We start from the raw sequence: 25,725 nt of genomic DNA, 5'->3' as shown, positions 1-25,725 counted from the left end.
GTCAGGGCCTGGATCTCATTCTCCTTCTCGGTCTCGGTCTCAATCTCCTTCCTCTTCTCCTTCTCCTTCTCTTTCTCTTTCTCCTTCTCTTTCTCCTTCTCCTTCTCCTTCTCCACCGCCATCTTTATGAACTCATCTCTGTCTTGAAGCTGGTCTTGCAGCTGCCACACCTCATCCTTAAGAGCATTGATCTTCCTATAGGCTGTGAGGAGTTCGTCATTGAGGATCTTCAGAATATCTGGTTTCTCCATGGTTCACCACAGAGAGTAGATGTATCTTTTGAAGAAGCTGTTGGATGAGTTGATGCACTATTTTCCGAAGAAGTTTCTGCTCTTGTCTGGAACTTGAAGTCAAAAGGCTTTATGTCTGCAGGTGACAGGATGAAATAGTGTGTAAGATTTAGGTGAATTTGATCAATCAAACATTCAATATAAAACAATTGACACAGATAGAGAGACACACGCAGAGAGAATGAGAGAGAGAGACAGACTGGCTGGTTTAAGCGAGAGAAGAGAGAAATCTAAACTCTGAGTGCACCACTCAAACAACTATAATTCAGAAACTATAAGTCCTATCTGTGAAATAAAGACATCGGGAGAATTCCAAGACTTTGCCGGACACACAGATATATTTGAAATTTGTGAGAGTAAAAAAATGGGACCGTGTGAGCAAGTTATGCAAGTTGATGCTCCTTCCAGAAAAGTTTTCTCTGAAATAACATTAGTCCCAGAAAAAATGGGACCAAAAATGGCACCAAGCCCCTTTGATTTGAATTTGAATCTGAATTTGATTGGCAGTGATGGAAGCTGTTGTTTTTTTACTTTATCTTAAATACTAAAGTTAAACACCAAGGTTAATCTTCCCAATGTTACAAAACACATCGTTTGGTAGAATAAGATGTGAAATGGGAACATTTCCTGGTGCTACAGGTGTTTTGTCCACAATGCCTCGCTCTGCCTGGCCTCGGTGACCTAACGCTACTTAGCATCACGTTAACACATATCACTCATTAAGATAAGCAGCAGAAAACACAAAAGAAGCCAGCAACAATATTTTCACATTTGTCATAAAAGCAACAGAAAACCGCACATTATCAACATGTAACAGCAGAAGCTTCATATTATACAGTGGTTTAATTTCAAACTTGAATAATGAGCCTGAATTGTATTGGTTAGCATGCTGGGTAAACACAGAGAGAGGGTGAGACATGACTTACCTCAGTCAAGGTCAGAGTGCAATAGCAACTGTCTTAAAATTTAACAGTATTTAAAGCAATCAACAGCCAATCAGAGGTCTCCTATCAAAATAACAACTTTGATGCTGTTCATCAAAGCATCAAAGGAGGTATTGAGAGAGTGTCCCTGTCAATCAAAATAATCTTCTATTTCAAATCTTAGCATCTGGTTGCTATGGTGATATAACCACCTACTGATGAGGAAGTTTTGCTATCATTTATTTCTGTAAATAAATTTGTTTCATTTTGGTGGACTTTTAATTGCGTCATTCTTGCAGCATCTGATCTTTAATTTTTTTAATGGCTCCTGTCTTATCACCTTCTTGTCTTAGTATTTATATATATATATATACATATTATATATATTATATATATATATTATATATATACAATATATATTTACATATATGTTTATATACATTAACATATGCATGTAATAAATTAAACAAAATACATTGTTCATTTCGTCGTGTAACTCTTAGCCGCAGTATTTCATCACAAACGAACATGTGAACATTATACAACCCAGGATATTTCCAAACAAAATTCAGACTTAAATAGTTTAAATTTATTTTACCAAGAGGTTCATGTCACACTGTATGGAGAATATTTAAGATAAGACAATTTTGTACAACCACAAATTCCATTGCACAAGTGTTTTGCAGCAGAAAATACCTTCATAGGTGTCTATGGATGAGAGTAATACAACTCAGAGCTCAAACAAAACCTAAAGAATCACGGAGACGGATGACCAATTACAATACATATGATTAACTGGATATGAAATGACTTCTACAAGAGGATATGACATTTTGATCATTTTGCGCAGCCCTAGTTTTCATTGAAATGCTTGTTCTCTCACTTGAAAATAATTTCTTCTTTAAAATGCACAACAATGTTTGTCAGTAGGACTTCCTGATATCTTCCTCAACGATGAATGGACACACATTCTGTTCATCCACCGACTGCCCTACCTTACACATGGCATGACAGTATGATTTTGAAGGTCGGATTTCAAAAACATCTCAGAGTTAATTTTTACTGTTTTAGTTTCTTAGTACTGGAGATTCTTAACATCTTTCTGTCTAAAGTTGATTTTAGGTCTATTTAAGAAGACGTGTACTGTTTGTAGTGATCTATTAATGCAAAATGCAACAAATTGGTAGCTAACATGGTCTATCAATGAGGCCTAACTGGTTTGACCGCTATAGAGGCTGTTGGAATATATGAACTTCATTTGTTTGGTTAATCTTTATAGTTATTTTTTAGTTTCTTGGTAGTTGTTTGTTCTGCCTTAAAAGATATAAAACAAGCACGATGATTTCCATGACTTTTATAACTTCAGACGACAAGAAATAGCAAATAACGATTCAAAGGGAGCAAACAACATGGAACCTCGAACAAACACAGGAGAAATGATACATGTAAAATGATTTAGAACAGTCAATTATATTAATGATTAGATAATAAGATATAACAAATACGATTCTTAGTTTCAAAATGTACTCAAAGGAGAGACGTTTAAATGTGCAAGAGTATTGACATTGACAAATGTGACAACTGAAACAATAACATTTGTATTGGAAGCTATCAAATCTGCACCATCAGCAAATGTAGTCATCCTTATAAATCCTAAACATCTCATTTAATTCAATTCAAAAATATATCAGGCAGCACTATTTTGACATGTGACCATCAAATACTACAAATTGCAGCACTGACTGAGCTTTCTCATAGGTTTGACCCAATAGTTAAGTCTCTGGGCTTCAGAAGAGAGTTTCCCTTTAAGTGCCACAATAAGAATCCTTTTCCAACAGTTTGGACATCTCCATCCAGGACAGGTCCCACTGCACCTCCGTCACATCCAACTTGGTGGCAGGAAGCACCCCTGCTGGAACTTCCTGTTTGGAAACTGGCCAGCAGCTCCAAGTGCAGAGCTTCTGGTACCTTCAGGAAAATACAACAGGCAGTGAATCATTTACTTCACCACCTGTTGGGCTTGTCGTTCATGCAGTAGAAAGTAGGAAGTCAAGACGGATGAAGATTTTATAAATACTAACCTGTAGTGACAAACGAGCCAAACAGTCAAAGGAATGACGATCAGAAGTAGAACCCCACATGAAGCAATGATCCATTTCCAGGAACCTGATCAAGACGACATAATACTGTTATAATAACAACAACAATTGGATTTCCAATCAACTTGGCGGACAGATGTAGTAAGTGTCAGGAAAGGGCCCACTGTATTTTGGTATTAAGCCGATCCAGTCATTTTTTAACTCTTTCTTTAACATTGTGCTTTTAAAACGTTTTCCTAGGGAATAATTCTTGGACCTTAATGAAAAAAATCTGCCGTATGTAGAGGACTGATATCTATGAGTGTGTGAAATTTGGTGCAGCTTGATTGTATTTAAGGGGACTGCTGGGCCTTGGTGAATAGGCGCTCTACTGAGTCCCATTGTAGTTTCTTTCATCTCATTAGATCCTGAGGGATCTTCCTGATGAAATTAGACCTTGATGAAAAGACAGGAGGAGAACCAGACAACCAAAAGGCTTCACTCAATAATGAAAAATGTGTTGATTAATATTGAGTATTTCCTCCAAAACAAGTAGATGTATATGAATAAGAAAAATAACAGTGGAGGCTGGAGTCTCCTCTGATGTGAGGTTTCCTAAAAGAAACAACAGTTGATATGTGACACTGATCCACTTCTATAGAACACACAGCAGAGTGATGATGTTCAGCTGACCTCTGTCCGGTCTCACTGATAACCAGCTCTCTGGACTCTGCAGCTGTCTGACGCATACCTGTAGAAGCCTTCATCTTCCCGTGTCACATTCTTAAGAGTCATCTTTATGACTCGGTCTGAACCGGACGAACTGTTAGAGTCAATCAATGCTCTGTTTTTAAAGAAGCTGGTTTGTTTGTGTTTGCCGCTCTGATGCTGATAACACAAGGTGACATCGTCATCCGTAAACACAGGGGAGGCTTGGGTCTTCAGAATTATGTCGCCATCTGTGGAAGAAAAATAGAAGGCAAGATTGAACTCCTACTTCTTTTAGCCCCTAAGGATGCTGAATTTTTGCGGGCGCAAACATTCAGCATCCTTAGGGGCTAAGCCCCCCCTTTCTTTCAAACCTAGAAACGCCCCTGGAGCACAATAAGGTGAAGGTTACATGTCGAAGAAACAGCAAAATGCAGGAGACAGACTTTCAGGAAAGACAGGCTGTTCTTCCAGAAAGTTAAATATCAATCTGAAACAACAAGAAAAATGAAAGACAGGCAGCTGAAATCATGAGACAGGACAGGACCCTCATTTAAGAGGGACTGGCTGCTGCTACTCCTGTCATGAAAAATAATGTTTTAATCTAGTCCAAATGGTTCTCGATGGTGTAGTAAACAGCTGAATCATTTGTGGGCCAGAAGGTGGAGTACTACAGTTGGTTTTTGTATAGTTCATCTCTCCTATCTGTACAAGACCCACACATCTGTACCCTACCTCTTACTTGATAATCTGTTAGTATAATCAGGTCTTTCTCCTTTCATGGAAAATTTAATATTTCTTTTCAACTTCTGAGCTTTCAAGATTTCCTTTGTAAAAAACTAAAGAGCCACTTTCATGGTGTCAGTTGATGGAAATATATTTATGAGCAGGAAAGCTGAAACAGAGCTGAACAGCCTGTAAAGAAAGCAGCATAAAGCGAGGACCGTCAGACAGGCCTATTCATCCAGGTTCCTCTGAGGAGCGTTACACCATCACTATTAAAACTAATGCAAGTGGAGAGAAGCATCATCTCAGCAAGCAACTCCATCATCACCGTGGCATAGACAACTATCATAAAACCTAAATTTGGCCAAATGTACAACCGAGCATCTGCTATCAAAGTTCACCTCAGTAATTCAATATCTATTGTTGTATCAAACCCACGTGTGTCACCGTTTATACCCAGAATTCACATCACCTGACAGGATCAGAGCGTGGATCATCTTCCTCGCACTGCTTGCTGATCAATATGAGATGCAGGCTTTATAGACGACTGCCACGTTTTCACAGTCAATACTATGGCAAATGGCAATTATGGACGCATTATGAACAATTTCATGGGTGAGCTCCCCTCGCATCTTGGCAATATGGCTTCTATGACAGATTTGGCACTGGCAATCTTGCGACACATCTGCCTTATTGCCTATGTTTGGCTTACTCACTCACTCTGACATATTTGGATGTTCCACTCAGTCAGCTGCACAGAATTGGTCAAGGGAGAAAATAGATTTGTTTGGGGATTTGTGTGAGTCTGTGTAAAATAGTGTGTATGCATGCATCGATATGAAATCATAAATAATGGGTTTCTTTGGATTTCTTTTTTTAAAAATTAAACTAGAGTCCCTGTGTGCCATATGTGCTTCCACCAACAGCTGCCAAAAGGCCTCTGGTTTGTAGATGATGATCAGCTCCAGAAATGCGCTGAAATGCATAATTGCAGAATATATTTTTTTGTATTATCACTGAACAATCCTAAACCAATTCCACTTACTCTTGTAGATTTCGCTCAGAACTAGGGCAAATTGAACAATTATAACCAAGATAGATTAACGCATTCTGCTTCTCCTGTACTTAATAAAGGCAACGTTTTGTTGCAGATTTACTTTACAAAAATAAACACAATGTCTTTCACCAGTAGAAAGTATTAATTTGTGCTAGCTAGTTTTTTTTATCAATATCAGCTAGCTTGGATACCATCATAACAAATCAATGGAGATATAGATGACAATTAATTTTGGAATAATAAATGGAGAAAGTTCACAAAAGCAATTCAACTTTTTCTCCTTAATTTACCCTGAGCAGTATTAGAGTTCGTCAAGTTATGGTGTAATAGATTTTTCTCAATTGTCTTCCGTACTGAAGCTACACACCTGACTTCTGCACCACACACTTCACCTCTGTATTGTGAGTGTTGGAAACGCGGTGTGGAGTTAGCCCCTATGCAGTTTGCACCTGCTTGGTTCTTGGTTCTAATTGGCTTCCATTGTCATGTGACAGGTCGAGTAAATATGATACGTCTGTTTTGGCACAAATATGACAAACTTACCATGACTGAAACCGTATGGAAGTGAACTGTACTTATTGATATTTTTAAAATGGAATCAATACCAAATAAGTTGCTTGTGAGTATCAAAGTATCGATCCTGTACAATCCATTCGCCCAGAGGAACATCATAAAAAAAGCAAAGGTACTAGAGGCAACAATACATTTTTGAATTAGAAATGGATAAAAGTTTATAGTATTAAGTTATCCTGTTATAGTTTTTATCAATCGTCTTCTAAAATGCACTCTTTATTTTTGTCCCTAGGGGCTTCCATACTTTAGCTAGTCTACTGACTTAACGAAAGTCGCCATTTTCTTAAAATTTAAAGAGACTTTAACGTTAACAACCAGGTAGATTAACGCTTTGTGCTTCTCATGTACATAACTACAGGCGACGTTTTGTCAACGATTTACTTTACAAAATAAATAAATATAGAAAGTACAAAACTAGCTGCTGGCTAGTTTTTTTTAACATCTTAGCTAGCTGGACCAGAGGAGCAGGGGGTGAGTTAACAGATATATTGTGTATTTATATATATAACTGTGTCTTTTAGTACTACATGTCTCCTGGGTGGAGGCTGAGACTTGTCGGAGTGACATCGACGTTGGACTTCGTCACCCGGTGGAGGACACACGTCGTCCTATCCGTGCTCTCTCCTGTCCGGGGGCGAATTTAATTGATCCGGCAAACCGCGAGGTGGCTTCCCCCTGAATCCAGAGCGCCGAGGCTTCTCCGTGGAGCCAGGATTTCATCCCACATTAGCCGTTCTTTTATTTCTCCCCACAACACACTCGTACTGGAGGATAAACTAACCGGCACTGAGGGATCCACAACCGGCCAATTATCCCCGCATTGTTGTGGAGGCAGCAGCCCCGAGGAGGGGATGGATGCGGGCAGGCGAGCGGAGGCGCACCGAGGCGGCAGCGGGTCTGTGACGGAGCCAGCTCCTCTGTGATGCAGCTGTGGAGAACACGGGACGTCGGCTGCGATTAAACCGCTAAAGGAGGCGAGGAACCAGCGGGTGTTTGTGATTGTGCTCACGTGTTGGGGGTCGACGATGAGCGGGGGAAGCCGTTCAGCCAGCAGCAGCCACCTCCACGCCGCACACGGGGAGCATCGCACCGCCGCTCCGCTGCCTCTGTGAATCCGATTGTCTTGTTCTTCCTCGCCGCGGTGATCCGTCATGTTGTCTCCCTGCACAGCCTGATCTTGTTTTTAGTATTATTATTATTCTTTGTTGTCGCACAGAAACTGCCAGGGGTTTTTCTCACCCAAATCAACTCCGTGGTATTTAAGGGAAAGTGTGAGAGGAGAGGACATCTGTCCGTGCGCGCTCCACACCGGGATAATTCATCGTGGAAGTGTGACCCCCTCCTCTTCCTCCTCCTCTTCCTCCTCCTCCTCCCCTCCCTCCTCAGCCGAGGTACCGCACATGCTTTCTCCCCCCACCTTCACTTTTTTCGTGTTTTTGTGCACGCTGGAGGTGTTTTGAGGAGATCTAGCGTAAAATGCGTAAAAGGCTACCAGTGACGCAACATCTCACACGGGCTGCATGAGAAATACATGCGTCGCAGGGCGTGAACTTGCAGACACTAACATCCTTCCCATTACTAAAGCATCTGCTTATCTATAAAGGCTCCTTCTGCAAACCCCCACCCCAGTCGCCCAGCCACCCGCTATCCCCCCGAATTCATCCAAACTCCTCATCATGGATCTCAAAGCGGACTCGGAGGACATGGACTACAAGCGGCCGGCTCCCATAGAAGTTTTCGCCAGCAGGTCCACGCTGCACGGCATCTCGCACATGTTCACATACGAGCGGATGTGCATCAAGCGCACCCTGTGGATCTTGTTCTTTCTGGGCTCCCTGGGCGTGCTGGTGCTGGTGTGCGTGGACCGCGTGCAGTTCTACTTCCAGTACCCGCACGTCACCAAGCTGGACGAGGTGTCGGCCCCGATGATGGTGTTTCCCTCGGTCACCTTCTGCAACCTCAACTCCTTCCGCTTCAACCGGGTGACCCGCAACGACCTATACCACGCCGGGGAGCTCCTTGCCTTGCTCAACGGCAGGTGTGTGTGTGTGTGTGTGTGTGTGTTCACTTCCCCATTGTGCTTCACACTGTGCGTTAAGTACTGCCACATGGAGCAGCTCTACCTGTTGGTGTATGCATGTCTTCCACAGATAACTCCTCATCTTTGATTTCCTGCCATGGAATTACCCAGCCACCTTTTAACAGCCACTTTCTTCCAACATGCACTATAAAACAAACACATAGTCAGCTCTCTCTCTCTCTCTCTCTCTCTCTCTCTCTCTCTCTCACACACACACACACACACACATACACACACACACACACACACACACACACACACACACACACACACACACACACACACACAACATACACACACAGGGACACACTGCCTGCTTGGATGATAATATTTCTCCTCAGGGAAAACCCATCTGTGAGGATTTAGCAGTTGTTGCTTCGGGATTTGATCCAATGCACAACACCAGGCGGCCGCGATAAGACCGAAACATTTATTTGGGTATATTCTTCTGCAGTTATCCCAAAGCTGAAGGCCAATAGATGACTTATTCCCTGAAACTCCCTCTTTAGCTTCAGTAAACAGTGTTGATGCCTCATTTGTAAGGCCCAGCAATTTAAATCTCTCAGGTGCGAGTGAATGTTGAGCTTCGGGGGTTAAGCTTGGTGGAAATGCAACTTTATAGATGCACTGTAATGTCTGAAAAGTCTCAGGTGAAATCCTAAAAGTGCCAGGAAGTGTTTTTACACCTGTCTCGCAGGTTGTTGCTGCAGACCGCTGAGAGATGTTCGGACATGATAGAAAAAACATGTAAAATCTTTCACGGGTCTGTGTGAATGTGAACTTGGACTTGACATTAGCCTGAGGTGAGAAGGGGTTGAAGGGTGTTGCCTGAGAGTGGGGCAGTCATGGCATTAGATCTGATGATTTAATAATGTGGTGACATTACAGATTATGCCTGCTGAAATCCACATTGCACACGTAATCTGCTGTGTGTATGAAACCCTATCTAACAACATTCAATGTACCCTCTAACATCAATTATTTGAAATATGTTGATACAGTTTTTAATCTGAAAGAGTGAGCAGGAAGGAACACATTTGTATCGCAGATCATGTGAATCCCAAAGGTGACAGATAATGGAGGAGCTATTTCTAAGTGGTTTTAAAATGATGAAGGAGAAAGGGCCTCCGGTGCATTTCCTTGCTTCATCATTTTACAGTCCATGTGATACGCATACCTCAATATTGGATAAGTAGATGAGTAGGTTTTTAAATCCCCTGCTGACGAAGTGCAGAGAGACGTGTGTGATTCACAGCTGCCACCCGTTCCCTTTACACTCCTTGTTTTCTGCTGTGCTTTGATCATTCAGTCTTTTTTCGGCAGCCGTGACAAGCTCACTGCCGTCGATATTCAAACTTCTGACTTTAAGATTTCCTCACTTTTTCTTTTCCTAAGCCACCCAGGATATTCTGATCACGTTTAGCAGCACAGTGCAGAGGACCGTCCTCCACTCCATACTCGCAGCTAGAGCCGTGCGAAATTCACTCACACACACAAACACTGCTCGCTGCCCTTATGCAGAAATAAAAGCTCATAGATGCCTCTAAATACAGTTCTAAACACATTATTCAGTCTTATTTTTTATCATATTGATCCACACAGCTCTGCAGCCTAAGGCACAGCTGGAGTGTGCTACATGCTAGAATGACATAAATTCAATTTCCCCATTTTCATGCTTAATATCGCTGCTCCATGACCTCTATATATGCATCCATATTACAGGTGATAACCTTACAGGAAAGGAAATGGATTCCATTGCTCGGGGCTGCAGTTCGAGAGCTTTGTGGTGTAGATTTCAACCAGTGTCCCTACATCCTACGTGGATTCATTTCTCTGTGTTTGCACAGACTGTTGTAAAGGCAAACCATTAAAATATCCTCATGCTGAATTTACTAGTGCAGGTCCAGACAGATTTCCCGGATGAACTGAGACGTGAAAAGCGTAAGGGCAAGAGCAGTGAATATTGAAGAGGGAGGACACAGAAAAATGAAAGCGGTGGCACTTGCTCCAAGTGACTTTGGAGCGAGCTGGCTTCTGACGGAGGGAGGGGACTATAGAGGCAATTAACTTGTGGCTCGTAAGCTTGTGATGAACAAGTCTTTATCCCTGTGTAATTAGTGCTGTTTGTTAAGCTACAGAGTTGTCCCGCTGATTAACGCTTTGGCTCACTGTTCCTAGCCCCCTCGCTTTCCTCACATGAGCCACACACCCCTCTACTTCCTCTACAGATCGGTTCAGTACGTGGTATTTTCTTAAATTATTACAAAGCCAGCTTTTTTGTTAGGTCAGTCTCTCACAGTCCAGAGGTAAAAAAGTGGACTTTAGAGTTATAACAGAAGAACTTTAATCTAACTTGTAGATCAAGAAGTTCTCAGGTTTTCCTCTTTTAAATTAAACATTGATTGGGTAGAAAACAATTCAGTGGCAAACTTCTAGACATCAGGCAGCGTGCAGCTGGCTTTGTTAGAAAACGGCAGAAGAAAAACAAAGTGCTATGCTGCTGTGAGACGGCGTACATCACTTTGTCAGGAGGAAGCAGCGGTATCACTGATGCCAGGCTGTCTTGAAATTCACAGCTGAACTGTGAGTAACTTCACCTTAACTCACTCCACTCCCACAGTCTTCATGCAAAAAGAAAAAGCAATCCCACAAAAAAAAAAACAGATCACCTTTTCCTTATTGTTTTTGCTGGTTGGAGTCAAACTTGGTGGTGCGGAAAATTACTAGTAAATTGCTCAGTTTTATTTGAATTGTGTCCCAATGGCAATTATATGATAATTAATAAAAGAGAGGTCACTTTGGAAGTAGGTGTGGGTGATGTAGTGCAAGCTGCCAAAAAGCGTTGAATCAGCTCATGAAAAGTCAGAGAAGCGAGTCCTGTGCTTGCACAGTTCTCAAGCTTCAACATGTTTCCTGAGCTTGCAGACATGCTGAAACGTCACGTAAGCAGTGTGTGAAGTGCCGCAAAATGTGACGCTCGATAACTTTGACCGTGTTATATGTCTCAGCAAGATCACAGGACCTAACCAGGATTTAAGTGGTGTGAAGACAAAAGTGCTGGGGAGAGGATGGAGGGAAGCCAGATCATAATGCAGATAACAGAAAAGCAGAGAGAAGCCTCTAAAGCGATTTTTTCAAATGTGGGCTCATTTTTATTCATATTGTCTTTTGTAGTAATTGTGTTGTAGAGAGAGGATTACCAATGGACAGACATAAGTAGGCAATTTAGGATTTATGAAGGTTTTTAACAGATCAAATGTGAGTACTTTGGTACTGAATTTCAGTGCCAATTGGGCACTGGTGCCTACTGGACCCAATCACCTCTCAGAGATAGGTGCCTCATTTCGGTGCCTCAGCAATGTACTGAAATAGTCGCCCTGCTTACAGACGATTTAAACCTCATGCACCAAGTTAACAATACATTTTGGTTGCAACACACTCTACACATGGCTCTGGTAGCACGTAACGTTAGTCTACGGTTAGCTGGTAGAACGTAAAGTTAGCCTGCAGTTAGCTGGTAGCTACCTCAAACTCTAGTCAACAAAATGCCTAAAGCTCAATGGTCTCAATAGTGGTTTGTGTGAACCCATAGCAAGCCAATCAGCAGGAATGTTAGCATCCATGGCCCCTGACGCCAGGAGTAAATTTATAACATATTTGTAGTTTTATATTTAAGTTAAGTGTACTTTAAACAATTAATAAAATGTTAAATTTCAATGTCCGATTTGCCTTAGAAATACAAAAGTCGTTCTTATCATTGAGTGTTTTTTATTTAAAGAAAAAAGCATTGTTTAATCACCGGTACAGTTTTGTAAGAATAGATTTGGCACCGTGATCAAACTCAAACAAAACCCAACACTAGTGATAAGTGTATTTGTTTATACAGTTGCTCATCAGTATAATATAGATGTGTTTGGGTTCACCCCACCTTTCAGTGGCTCTTGATTGCATTTCTAGGATCTTGTCCAGAATGGCAGTGAGCTCTGCATTGCCATTAAGATGTGATTGTCAAAACTCTGCCACAAGGAATCATTCCAGTTACTGCATTTTCAAGGACACTACACAAACAATATACTCCTCGTTAGTGTGTGACTTTAATTAGCGCAGAGTGGATAATTACCTGACATTATATCAAGATGTGTTCATTGTTGTGTCAAAAAAAAACTTGAGATGTTAATACATGTTAATTAAATTTCCAGTGGAGAAAGATTTTTGTTTTGTTTATATAAACATGTATAAGCGAGTAAGAGAAGTTTAGACAAGGTACAGTTTTATGACAACATTTTCACCGTAAAAGTTCAATCAGCAGTTGCTCTTGTTCACTCGCTCCTCTCATTAGGCAGCGGAGTGATGCAGATGTTCCTTCATTCGTTTTAGTCACCACAAGAAAATTAAAGTGGTTGTGGCCTGTAATCCAATTTAGCCACCCCCGCCCCTATGTAGCGAGTTTGCTGTGATTGCTTTAGGGAGCAGTGGCAGGGCAATATTAAAAATCTACCCATATTATTGTGATTGTATGCGCTTCAACTAAAGCCTCCTGACTCGGGGATCTGAGCACAGCGTCTTAAGTGCTCTCCTGGCAGCTTTGTGTTGCCTATAAGACACAGGCTCAGGATAAAATTCAATTAAGTTCAGTATACACAACATCAGGCCCTATCTTCTTATTAGACCTAAGCATGACAGTATCGTGATGCAGTGCCTGTGTGGGCGAGAAGTAGTTTAGAGCTGAGATTTTTCTTTTGCCATCAAACATCACACATCTTTTTCCGTGATTAAATCTGACCTACAGGGCTACGTGTTTTCAGTCATTACCATCCTCGTCTCACTTCCAGACAGCAGCTAGTAATAGGTGGTTTCATAACGGCAAATTTTCAATAAATGTCCGTATTGGGGTAAGACAATGGTGAATGAGCCTTGCAGTGTTTATTAATTTGCAGTTTTATGAGCTGTATTTCTGTGGTGACGTTCCTGGAAATAATAATGTGTCCTGTTAATGTAATCTCGATGAGCAGATATCTGAATATGAATGCTGAATACTTAATTGCTGTCAGACAGTAGTTGGTCTGTTCTGAAAGCACTGCTACAACAAATAATTCCTACTGGTGCAGCTTCACATTAAAAGCATTTAACTAAAACAAAACACAAGTCAGCTTTTGTTATGAAGTAGTCACAGGAAATGCCATGTGTTTGTCAGCTTGACGCTTACTGCTAATGTTCATCAAAACTTAATCTAAGACAACGACCATGTTCATCATTTATTTGACAGCAGATCACTTCAAATCTTTGTAGGAAGTAATGGAACAAGAAGGAGCAACCACAGCGAGCCGGGCTGCAGGCGACACCCTCACTGCACACATCCATTACCCATTAACCCCACACAACCTTAATTTGCCTCAATATAATTTCTACAACAACCCGATTCTTTAATTTGTCGTGTATTCAATCCATGAGGAAAATGGTTTCTTTTATGCCATATAGTTTGTGTTGTTTATTATAATTCTTCTTACATTGCTTTGAAAAGATGAGTAAGTGATGTTGGCGGTTTTCCTAATGAAAATGTAAACACTTTGAATCACTGGTGTTACTGTTTAGTGGGAGTGATAGTTGAATCTTTGATTAGTTATCTGATAAAATATGTCTGGAATTAGCTTTGAAAAACGCTCACTTATTTGTTGTTGTTGTTGTTTCTGGTTTATTTTTATGCTTAATTTGACGGGGGTATTGCGTGACATTCTATTCAACACTTGTGAAGCACAATAGTTTCAATCTTCTCTATAATAGCACTGCTTAAGAAAAACAATGACAGATTCACATCTCACGTCTGTGTTATGAGAGCAGCAGCGAGAAACCCTCTTCATTTCAAATTACAGAACATCGAGTCTCACGTGGTGAATATGTTTCATTTCATTCTGTTTGTAGCAGGTAAACAACACTGAAGCTGCAGAACATATTACATTTCTTGTAATTTGGTCGAAACATGAGTTGAGAACTCGTCGCCAGTTGAATATGAAGGCAGTTCTCTCAAAATAATGAATATAGTATTTCACATTTTATACATGGATCAACTTACATTATTCCCATCATCAAGGGACAACATTTTGCTCATGAGCACTGACAAAAGCTTGACCTTGTGGAATTAAAAAAATCTTTGAAGATTTACCACCAATTACCATTTGAGATAGTATCCATATCCACGAGAAATAACTCTGCTGTCAGCATCCACAAAGTCATCCCCAGATTTATTGTTGGAGGAGAGGGGTCTGCTTTTGTCTCTCATGGTTTGCAATTCTAATTCTGGTTCTCCTCAGCTTGGGCCAGACTTATTCATGTTTGCGAATGTAAATTGAGCTGTCCAAAATTATTGCAATAGCACAATACATGAACCCCATTATAAGATGGCTGCTGCTCTCAGGCATCCCAAGCAAATTCATGACTTCATATCAAAAGCTACACCCTAGTTCAGAAGTATCAGACAGACAGACTTCTGTGTTGCTTAATTCCCAAAACCATTAAAAACGCGTTTACTGTGCTGTTCACTCTGATAGACTCCGTGTGTCCTAACAAATTGTTCTCGTCAGTGTCTGTCAGTAATGCTTAATCTTGGCGCTACATAATTTGGACGCGTGTTCCACTGATGGCCCGTTGCTCAGCGGGGGTCATCAATGAGCTGTCCTTTCTCCGAGCGGGGCCACACTAGTTAATTGAGGTTAATTTGTATCTGGGAGTGACTGTGGGCAGGTGCTGGAGGATGATGGTGGTTGTCAGGAGAGGCATGTCATAAATGTCCCCCCCTCCCATGTTTTCCTTCTGTGAGTGTAGTGCGTGAGTTTTAGTTTGGTTTATGATTTGGTTTTCGATACACACAAAATGAATTCAACTTTATCATGTGTTTTGGAGTGAAGAGACACAGACCAGGAGAAATGCAAGTGTGTGTTTATATGCTTCCCTACGTGATACACCTCATTACATTTTGCAGCAGATGCTAGATGAAGCGTTTTGTTTGATTTGAACTTTATGTAGGCTTTCCCAGAGTTTGCAGAATACTCAGCATGAATAACAGCATTATGAGCATTGTTATGCTTACGACGTGAAAATGTGCTGCCACCACAGTTAATCCTAATTATTTGGCAGATTGATTAACATGATTGTGTGAAAAGAAATATTCCCCCTTCTCTAAGTAATGAGCTATTTTCTCCCACTCAGCAGTGTCCGTTGTGGCTGGCACACCACAGCTAGGCTGCCACTTTCAGAGAATGTGAAAGTGTTTGTTTTTGTCAGAATATTATAAATATGCTCTTTTGGCTGCTCATCTAATAATTTCTTACTTGTTCATCTCAAAGACTGTATATAAAGATGGATGACTTGGATGACAAAGTTGCCCATATCGCACTTCTGGCATCATTTGGAGCCAGATGTTTGCGCAGTAGTGATTGTGGAGTAAAGCTTCGGTATCGGGGTCATGTGCTACATCTGCTCAACAAGTTGCGAGTCAGTCTCAGCTGTCTATCATATTGTTTCAGCCACTTTTTTTTTGCATGAAATCAAATAGCAAAAACCAAACGTCAGTGAGTGAAGAACTAGGCTGCTGTGCACTTGGATTTTCATATTTTGCTCCATATCCCATCTGCTAATATGGAGGAGGTTGGGTTTGTAAAACATTCTGCAGCCAGCCACCAGGGGGAGATCCAGATGATTTGGCTTCACTTTTGGGGAGCTGTCATATCTATGTTTGAATCTCCATTGACCTGCCAAAATGGCTCACCTCCCTGCCAAACTCTTTAAATTAGCATTTTTACAGGGTCTTGACGTACAGCTAAGGCTGAATCCCCACTAATCCATTCAAGTTTTAAAAGGCAACACACCTATCGTCCAAACTAGTCCCTAAAACAGACACTTTTGTAAATGCTGCATGACACATTTTAGTTGGAAAACTTAGCCTAAGTATATTACACTACAAGGACAGAACATGGAAATGCTGACGCAGTTTGCTGGCTGATTGGGAGCTTCAGTCATGACATTCTCCCTGAGTTGTAACGCACCTTTTTGTAATTTCATCCTTTTACTGTGTGTGCTCCTTTCCGATGGCTTCCTCCATCGATGCATAATGCTCCAAGTAGCCACTCAAATATGGTGTACCCACACTAATGTTCCTTTCAGAGTAGACACCCTGCTTCCTGTTTACACCAGGATGTCTGCCAAGTGTATGTAAATGGTCATGAAATGTACTGTATTTTCATGTGTTTCAGTGTTCTATCCCTGGTAATTCCTTGACACTGTATCTGTTTGAAGATAGTGTCGCAGACTGTTGAGAATTGCAGTGACAACTAGTTTGACCTTTTTGATATGTACTTGTTTGAAGTGTTTCTTGCTATTCATATCTGGAGTAATCCTTTCCAAAAACTGTTTCCTGTATCACATACAGGAAGAGAGAAGCTAGAAAAAAGACATAAAAGAGATAAGCTCATATTTAGATATTCTTTGAGAAAAGGTCCAGGTGATTTATGGGATTAGTGCATATACTTGTGTGTTTATGAATGTGCGTCGTCATGTTCACATTAAGTAATTCCAGAACATTCTTGTCCAGGTATGAGATCCGGGACCCACACCTGGTGGAAGAACATGTCATGCAAGTCCTGAAGGAAAAGGCTGATTTTGACAACTATAAGCCCCGGCCCTTCAACATGCGTGAATTCTACGACCGAACGGGCCACGACATCAAGGAGATGCTGCTTTCCTGCTACTACCGGGGCATGGAGTGCAGTCCTGAAGACTTCAAAGTGGTGAGTCTGGAAATGTCAACAGTTAAATGTCCTCTGCAGTGCCAGCTGAGGCCTGCCAACTCCAGGGTGAGCTGAGCGCGTTTGTATTCCAAGGTCAGCACTGATGGAGTTTATTATGACGTCTATATCATTTTGAGCATTGTTGAGCAATCATCGCTTTTCGGGGAAATGACAGGTCAGGATATAGATGATATTGAATTGTAATTCGTGGACCCCATCAGTCCAGATCCGGAAGGACTGAGAACCGTTGTGTTCCACTGTGATGGAGTCACTTTGAGAGTAGATCATTGTTCTATGTGCAAGTCTGATATGTGATAGTTTAGTCTCTGAAAGGCTGAGCAAAACTCTCATGAACGATTGAAACTTGCTCTCTTGCTGAACCCTGGGTCAGTACCATAACACTTGCTTTATGAGTAAGAAGTTTAAAAAATCTGTTGCTCTGGGAGATTGGTGCGACTGTTGGTTTTTTCTCTTCTTTTGTTTTATTACCTGGAACCTGTGTGACCTTTTATATCTGCTGTACACTATACAGATTTATCAGATACAGCTGCAGTAACAGCCCCTAAGCTGCCTGAAGTGCGTGGAGCTTACCTTGTCGTGATAGTCATCTTATGGCTGTCATCAGTTTGGTTGTCAATTTGATTTCATGTCTGTATAGTAATAGCGGGAATTTTTGCTTCCAATGATAAAAATGATGACTACACAATACACTCATTTATTTTGTAATGTGTATTTTGCTTATACAAAAAAATTAACCAAAAAAACGATCATTACTTTACTTCAAGTATTTAATTTCTTTGTTATTTTGAAGTCAGTTTTTTTTGGGGTGGTGGATAAAAAGCGCACATTGTTTTTATTTGGGCTTTTTGTCTGACAGCGGTTACTTACTACAGCTGGAAATGGAGTTGATAAGAACATTGACTATAAACCATATATTTAATGTGGGATACAGTCAAGGTCCGAAATTAACACCCTTCAAGTGCCAGATGTGGGCAGATTGTCCGTTTGGGAAGTAAATCTCAGAAGACTAACCGCCCCACTGGCAGGTAGATGTATGTACCAAAATTGTCAAGTAATAAAACACCATCCTGAGAGTCTGTACAGCTTTTTGATTTACAGCTCTACACACACAAACACACACACACGCACGCGCTCACACACACAGTGTCACAGCTCCACAACTGGACCTTACATAGACTTTATTTTTGTGGAGACTTGCATTTACTCTAAACATAATCGATAACTATCCAACTCTAACCTGAAACTTTACATAAGTGGAAATGTTAAGAAAATAACTGTCAAATTTCTCCCAGGGACAAACACAAATGAGGATCCTCAGAATATTGTCTTTGTTAGGGGTCCTTGACTGGAAGAAAAATTCTTAGTATTTACCCGCATGCTTTTTCTTGATAAAGTAGAACTTTTTGCTTCTGAATGGATTCAGTGCAGCTCCTGTGAACACCATTTAGTTTTGTGCTCACCTTGCTGTCACTTGTAAAGTCAAACCTGTCACAGCCGTCTTGGAGATAAACTGGAGATTCTTATAACGGACTCTCTTCACAGAACTGACCCTCACAAACTCTCTGAGCTTTTTAAAGTGTAGCAGAGTGCGTAGCCAACCGTACAAAATCATGCCTCCTGCTTTTATTTGCCCATTTTGCATAAAAGAAGTCACTTTACTCATAACAATACAGGTGTGCTTCATATGACGAAGCAAAGTGCTCCTCAAGACCAGTGCACCAGTTTTTTAAATAACGTTAATGTCTGTAGGCAGAAAATGTGCCTGAAGACAAGTGTAAATCTCTCTCTCCCTCTGTCTCACTCCTTACTCTGGCCTTCGGTGGCCCTTAGAGGTAGAATATCTCATGCTTTCTGATTTCCGCCCTGTATACCGTAAAACCATGTAGTACAGGAGTGGGCTGCAACACGGCCCACTTGGTACGACTCCTGTAATGTGCTGATGTGTCCACATTTACTGTAGTTAGTTGTGCTTATGGCAGATGGTGCGTCGCAGGTCTCTGCTGTATTAATGCAGTTCCGGACCTGGATGGAACAGCTCAGCAGAGAGTTCTAATGGGGTGGAAAGAATCTTCAGTGTGATAGCAAAGGAATAAAGAAAGGACGATGAACACTCCCTCCACCCTCTTCCTCCAAACCCCAGAGCATGGAAGCAGTAAAACTGTGATTAACACTGTCGGCAGCTTCTGCTTGTTTACCCCTGGCATCTCCACCGTGCCTCACTAGCTGCTCCCTGCCTGGGGAAGATAGCCAGAAACAAATGGTCTCTCTACATATGGCATCCAGGCTTCCAGTTGCAGTGCAATGTTTTATCTGTGCTAAATAGGAGTCAGGCCGCAGCTATAGAAACACTGAATAGAGGTCGTCTCAGATGGGAAAGTGAGAGGTATTTAATTCCATGTAATCTTCTGATGGATGTATGGTTTCTGATACTTGACAGTTTCGACTGTGTCAGAACTGATTTCACACTGTTTTCAGGTTCACATGCAGGTATTGAGTCGGCCATTATCCAATCAGAGGTACCGGTTCTGTCTCTATCAGTTAAACATCACTGGTCCCAGTATGCAATGAAATGCAGTACTATATAACCAATTTCCAATCATTACTTCGCGAAGCATTAAGAACTACTTAACACCCTCCATCTCTAGACACCCTCAGTTCCACTCATTGTGTCCCTGCCTCGTCTTTCTCCTCTGAAAGACTAATTAGCAATGCAGGCCTTCAACTCCGAATTCAAAGCTGCAGGAGACTATACAAAAAGTGAGGCAAATACAAAGACCCTTCAAAGAAGAGTGACATACTAACACGCAGGTAAATCTTCCATGTAGATAATGTTATTGAGTACACACTTTAGTCCTTCTCACTGTATCCTTAAGCGATTATCTGCAGATAACATGCTGATAGGTGATTGATTTCACAGTTTTTAAGCTATTCCAGCTTGAGCACTTCAAGACACCCACGTCTGATTTCAATCGCCAGGGAAAACTCTGAAAGACTTTGCAAGACTCAACGCTAAAGGCGAGGGGGTTAGTAGAAAACGTCAGGGAAAAAGAGAGAGAGAGAGAGAGAGAGAGGGGAAAGCTAGGACATGAGAGAGAAAATAATAACCAGAAAGAAATAGGAGGAGGAGGAGGAGGAGAGGGAGGAGGAGGATGAGCAGAAAGACTGAGGCCCAGGTATCAACAAAGTCCTTGAGATGAAACTGAACATAATGGTCAAGTGCAGCACAGAAATACAAAGACACAGAACAGTAGCTGCCACACCAGCAGCAGCAGTAGAAGTACTATCAGGAGACACAGGTTTGTGCCCATTTACTCTCAGACGCTGCAGAGTTGCTGTATCTCCCGTTTCCAGCTGGCCAGTGACACAAAGAAGCATGGCCGCTTAACAGGTTCCTCCTATCCACTTCTATATTTGAGTTAAAAAGGGAAATGTCAGGTTCTAAACCTGTGTATAAAGAAGACATGACAGATGACTCAAAGTGAGGCTAAATAATTTGTATCGCTCCCCAGGGTTTTGCCTTTTTTTGATAGGATACATTAAGTGTGAAGGGGGGGAGGGGGTGGGGGGGAGGATAAACACACAGTAAAGGGCTTCAAGTAGGAATCTAAATAGCGACCGCTGATGATGCTATAAAAATGGGGTGAAAGGTCACGATGGACAGCTGTGATACCAAGGCTTCACATCATGATTGCTACTGTGCATATTACGGGGTTTATATAAGATATTTAAAATGTAGAGAAGTGTCCTTCTATGCACAGTCTATGGTTCTTACCATATACACAAAAGAAAATAATAATATTCTTAACCATGTATATCATAGTGATATATAGAAAATATCTCAGTTTCTCACTTGTTTACACGGGTCCATTCTACTTATAGCTCTGAAGTACATAAGATGTTTGGTTGACTGTGTAACAGCCTGATTTGTATTATTTATATATTTGAATTATTAACAATGATGTGAAATCATCAGTTGGGTCAGTAAAGTAAATCAGCTTCGGGAGACTTGAGGACATCCTTAGATCATTCATTTTGAAATGTGTATCAAATTGCAAATTATAGGTTGTGTTAAAGTTTATTAACTTGACATTTTAAGACTTTCAAGCCTAACTGAACTGAGACACAATTGTCTTTGAACAACATTGAAATTATAACAATACTTTATTATCTCCTACAACTACATCTCTGTATGAGGAAACTTCAAAACACACAAAAGCTTCCTGAAAACGTACTTTACTTTTTGAACACTCTTAACATTAAACTATAATTTGGCCTTCAACAATGTTAGCCTATCATGCAGGTAAGTGAATACAGTTTTAAAGCCTCAGCGAAATATTTGTGAGGTTAAATATTTTTTCTTTGATTTATTTAGATTTTTCATATCCTTTTAGTAGTTCCAGTCAGGCCATTTACATTCCCTGTCAAATCTGTGACTCGCACCCATCACCGACCGCCCTCCACCTTCAGCTACCCAGACTCTTACATAATCACTGATCACTCTATTGAGCTATTGTCTCCATTTGAGCTGTACCTTGACCACCAGAGTCCACCTTTGGTGTTTCAGATAAGTGTCGGTAATGAGATGAGATCGATAGAGAAAGCTTTTAAGAGACACCTGCTCATGGATCACTTTTCACAAGCCCCGTTGTAATCAATGCAGATTTTGAAGTCTTTCTCGAACATAACTCTCCCTTTACAATCGTTACTTCTTAATGAATGCAATCACTCCTCCTCCCTGCTCATGTAAAGCGATCCCTCACATGAGCAGCATTGGTGTTTTCTTTTACCCTTTGTGTTTTCAGGGACTGTGTTTTTAATGCTGAGCAGCAGTTTTAGTTTAATGGTTTAGACTTTGAGCTCTGGCAGCTTCACTTCTGATTTCATAAGCATAAAAAAAAAAAATGTAATGTAATTTGATTATACTCACTTTTGAGTTGTGATGACTGTTGAGGCAGAGTGGAGCACCTGCCATTTGTGATTTTCAAAGTTCAACCCTGCTGTAATCTCCCATTCCTCGTCAACTGTTTTTGACACACCTCACCTTTGTTCCACCCTTTTTTAGTCATTGCTATTCACATCTCATCCATCAGCTCAGAGCCGTTTTCTCTCTTGAGGATAAATCAATCAATTTGCTATTACTGTAGGACTCTTAAAGACATGGATCAATTAGGTTGTTGCTGAGTAATGGATGCATCCCTAATGAAAATAATTCCTTCTCTCAGAGTGAAACAAGGCCAGTGGCTCTCCCTGAAACAAACTTGTCTTTCAGTCTCATCATTTTGCAATTCAAACAAGGAATTAATTATGATATACACATTATGTAGGGGGCCCATGGAAAACATTTTTTCAGCCAATCTAAATGTTGATTGAAATATCTGACACCAAACTAATTTTAGGTGTGCGGCAAAATATATATTTCTCTAGTCTCTCTCATGAACAACCACCCAGTGTTCTGTTTAATGTTTTGTCTGTTTAGTTTAGTTTTTAAACTGGAAAGCTAAAAAACAGATGTTTTTCATTCATTGCCCATGTGTAATCCATGTGTCTTCTGTTTTTTGTTGAGTTTACAGCTTCTCTTTTGTTACTTGGAATGGCAGAAGTGCACATCAGTTTGGTTTTTGCTTGGTTTGTTTGTTTGTAAGCAAGATTGCACAAAAACTACACACAAATTTGGTGGAATGAGGTGGAATGGATCAGAGTTATTCCTCTGATCTTGATGAAAAAGAGGGGACCGATTCTTAGTGTGCAATTTGCTGCAGTGTGATTGAATTCAAGGGATCTGTTGAGCCTTGGCCGAGTTGTGTACTCTCCTGAGTACCATTGTAGTTTCTATTCTTTTTTTTCTCTCGGGAGAGCACCGAATGTATTGTATTAAGAATGCTACCTAGTTAATGTTTTATATATCATATAATAATAATTTGTCAAATGTTTAATCACCTATGAATAAGTTGTAACATATTGTGATAACAGTAGTTTTAGAGGGGAAAGATGATTGTGACGTACATTGATTTTTATATCATTTATGTATGTTAACAACATTTAGGACTTTAAATTAACACGGTGTGGCTTTATAATTGTACTTGCTCTCTGTCTGACATTGGTGATTTTTGTGCACAGTATATTAATGTCTGTTTTTTAAAGTAGAAATTGACAACACAAGATCAAACGGCACACTGAGCGATTTGACAGCAGCCCATCCGGCTCCATTGCCTAGTTTTCACTGGTTCTGTGAGCAAGGAATGCAGGGAAACGTAAGAGGCCTAGATTTTCTGTCACAGTGCTTTTAAAAGGCCCAATGGCAGTTTGTCCCCTGACCCCTTTTACAAATACACAGAAAGGCACCTTTCACCTCTTTTTTGTATTTTTAATTGCAAAGTAGAGAAAGATGATTTTGACAAAGTAGTTTTCTGGTGTGCGAGGTGCAGGTTGGACAAAAGGTGAGAATAGGAGGGACACGCGGATCAAGGCTAATTTAGTCACATTCAGGGGAAGATCAGAGAATCCATTTATTCCATGTGACCTTGTCACTGCTCCCACCCTTATAAAAATGATTTTTAATAATCAGTTGGGTGAGGGAGATGTGCAATGAAGGGGTTAGAGGGAAGACGGGAAGAAAGGGAGGCAACTTATCCCTTAACGAATCAATTATAAACACTTTGGTTGAGATCAGAAGCAAAGGATGGCTGCGCATGGCTTTTGGGGGAGGGAGAGGAATAGAAAGTGGATGGGGCAGGAAAAACTGTCCTGAAATAAGAATGTCAGTGTGTGCCAGCGGGGGAGTCTCTGTTTGGCTCTGGGTTGGTGGTGCTGCGCTTCGAGTGGGAACAGGAGGAAGGAGGTGGGGATTGATAGACACTGAGGGAGAGCTGCAGCGCACCAGCTGAATGAGAAGCAGGGTATGCTGGGCTCCCTGTGCTGAGGTCCTCCCTGCATGCACAGTGTGTAAAGCTCTCAGCTCTCTCCCAGTTCTTGACTGCAAACAGCGGATGTATGGTTCAGATTGTGCAGACAGTAGGGAGTGATTATTCACACAGCACTGGCAGGTGGCACACTGCTGCATTAGTCAGCTAATTACCACCCAGAGTCATACTAGCAGGGTTGAATTTTTCTTTTTTCATTTTTTTAGTAGTTGAGTAATAATTTGGAGGAAACCTGTTACATTTACCTCGGTACATTGCTTTCTGTAAATTGTACTCCTCCCTCCAGTTCATGAAAGCCTTTTGAATATCCCCCCAAAAAATCCCTGGGAAACATGATTAATGGTTTAGGTATTTAAAGTTGATCCTTATAATTATATCAGCTGATTGATGAATGAGAGTACGCTTATGTTCTGTTTCCCATGGTTACATGATGTAGCTTTTGTCTCAACAGTAACATTAAATATGACACTTGGGAAGGCAAGTGACAGACACGTCAAAGAGGTGTTTTATTATTTCACAGACGACAGGGTACAGATACTGTCATCATGTGCTCCAGCGTCTGGGAATAGTTGGTGGATTTGTAACACCACCAGCTCCCCTTGGGATGCTGCTTGTTCATCTTCCCAGTCGCTGCCTTGGTTATTTTTTACTTTTCCTCGTCTCTTGGGTAAATCCAGTTCTTTTAAAAACACTGCATTGACTTTCAGTTGACTTCAGAGGTTTTTGAGTCAATGCAGCTTCTACATGTACGACACTAATGAATCGTTAATTGTGTTCTCGTTGCACGATAGAAAAAACAACCATTTACTTCATAACAAATATTTTTTCCTGAATGCGTCAACATGTGCATTAGTGATGCGTGGATTGCAGTTACACCCACGGACTCGCTTTTAATCCGCGTTTTGGGTCGGCAGGGTTGTAAAAATGTGTATTTCTGATTAATAGCGGATGGGTTCGGGTGGGTGAAATAGGCATCATACATCATTAATGTGGAAAATGTTATTTTACATTCTCAAAAAGACTGACGCTTGTGCATTACTGTCACGAGCACTGGTGCAAGCGCTCATCTAGAGGAGGCAGGCTCATCATTGAGGCCAGATGGAGTCCAACTTTTGTGCATTTTCATAATTACTAGTCAATGAAAACATAGGGCCATATTTTTGTTGCACCGTGCACAGTGCACTTAAATCTCCTGTGCGCAGGGAGCGTGTCACCTCTGTGAAAGGATGCGCCTGGCAGATCTGAAAACAGGGAGAAATTGAGATGTACTGGGTTTGTTACTGGAGGGATAAGCAGACATAGTTTTTAAAGAACAGGTGAAAGGGAAGACCATAAAGCAATAAGCTATAGAGTCGGAACAAAGCATCCCTCTACTGATAAGTTTATATATTGTGTTGTTTTGATGTTTATTGCTGAATACATCAGTGATTCTCTCGCTGTGAGGAGATACGATGACGTGGCTCTGATGTGTTTGCAGCACGTCTTAGCCGCCCCGGTTAGTCACTCATCAGTCAACAGTTGTCAACTGGATTAATAAAATATGCTTGAGACTCCTTCCTGATGAAAAAA

The 25,725-nt window shown here is 41.0% G+C and overlaps 1 protein-coding gene and 1 long non-coding RNA gene across 2 annotated transcripts in view; one reads left to right on the top strand and one right to left on the bottom strand.

The window, feature by feature from the left end:
* Nucleotides 1-2,553: 2,553 nt before the first annotated feature.
* On the bottom strand, nt 2,554-3,820 carry LOC128458383 (uncharacterized). Its single transcript, XR_008342012.1, has 2 exons — nt 3,295-3,820; nt 2,554-3,181 (listed from the first exon to the last, which is right to left on the bottom strand). It is a non-coding gene; the product is annotated as an uncharacterized LOC128458383 (long non-coding RNA).
* A 3,710-nt stretch (nt 3,821-7,530) lies between these two features.
* The window catches only part of asic1b (acid-sensing (proton-gated) ion channel 1b), a 150,117-nt gene continuing 131,922 nt past the window's right edge, over nt 7,531-25,725 (top strand). The window contains exons 1-2 of the mRNA XM_053447522.1: nt 7,531-8,393; nt 17,020-17,215. Coding sequence (XP_053303497.1) covers nt 8,032-8,393; nt 17,020-17,215 — 558 coding nt within the window. The 5' untranslated portion in view covers nt 7,531-8,031. The remainder of the gene's footprint in view (nt 8,394-17,019; nt 17,216-25,725) is intronic.

The sequence above is a fragment of the Pleuronectes platessa genome, chromosome 2 (genome assembly GCF_947347685.1).
Source record: "Pleuronectes platessa chromosome 2, fPlePla1.1, whole genome shotgun sequence".
NCBI classification, from domain to species: Eukaryota; Metazoa; Chordata; class Actinopteri; order Pleuronectiformes; family Pleuronectidae; genus Pleuronectes; species Pleuronectes platessa.
The sequence above is the reverse complement of the archived record's forward strand: the minus strand, read 5'-3'. Positions and strand labels throughout refer to the sequence as shown.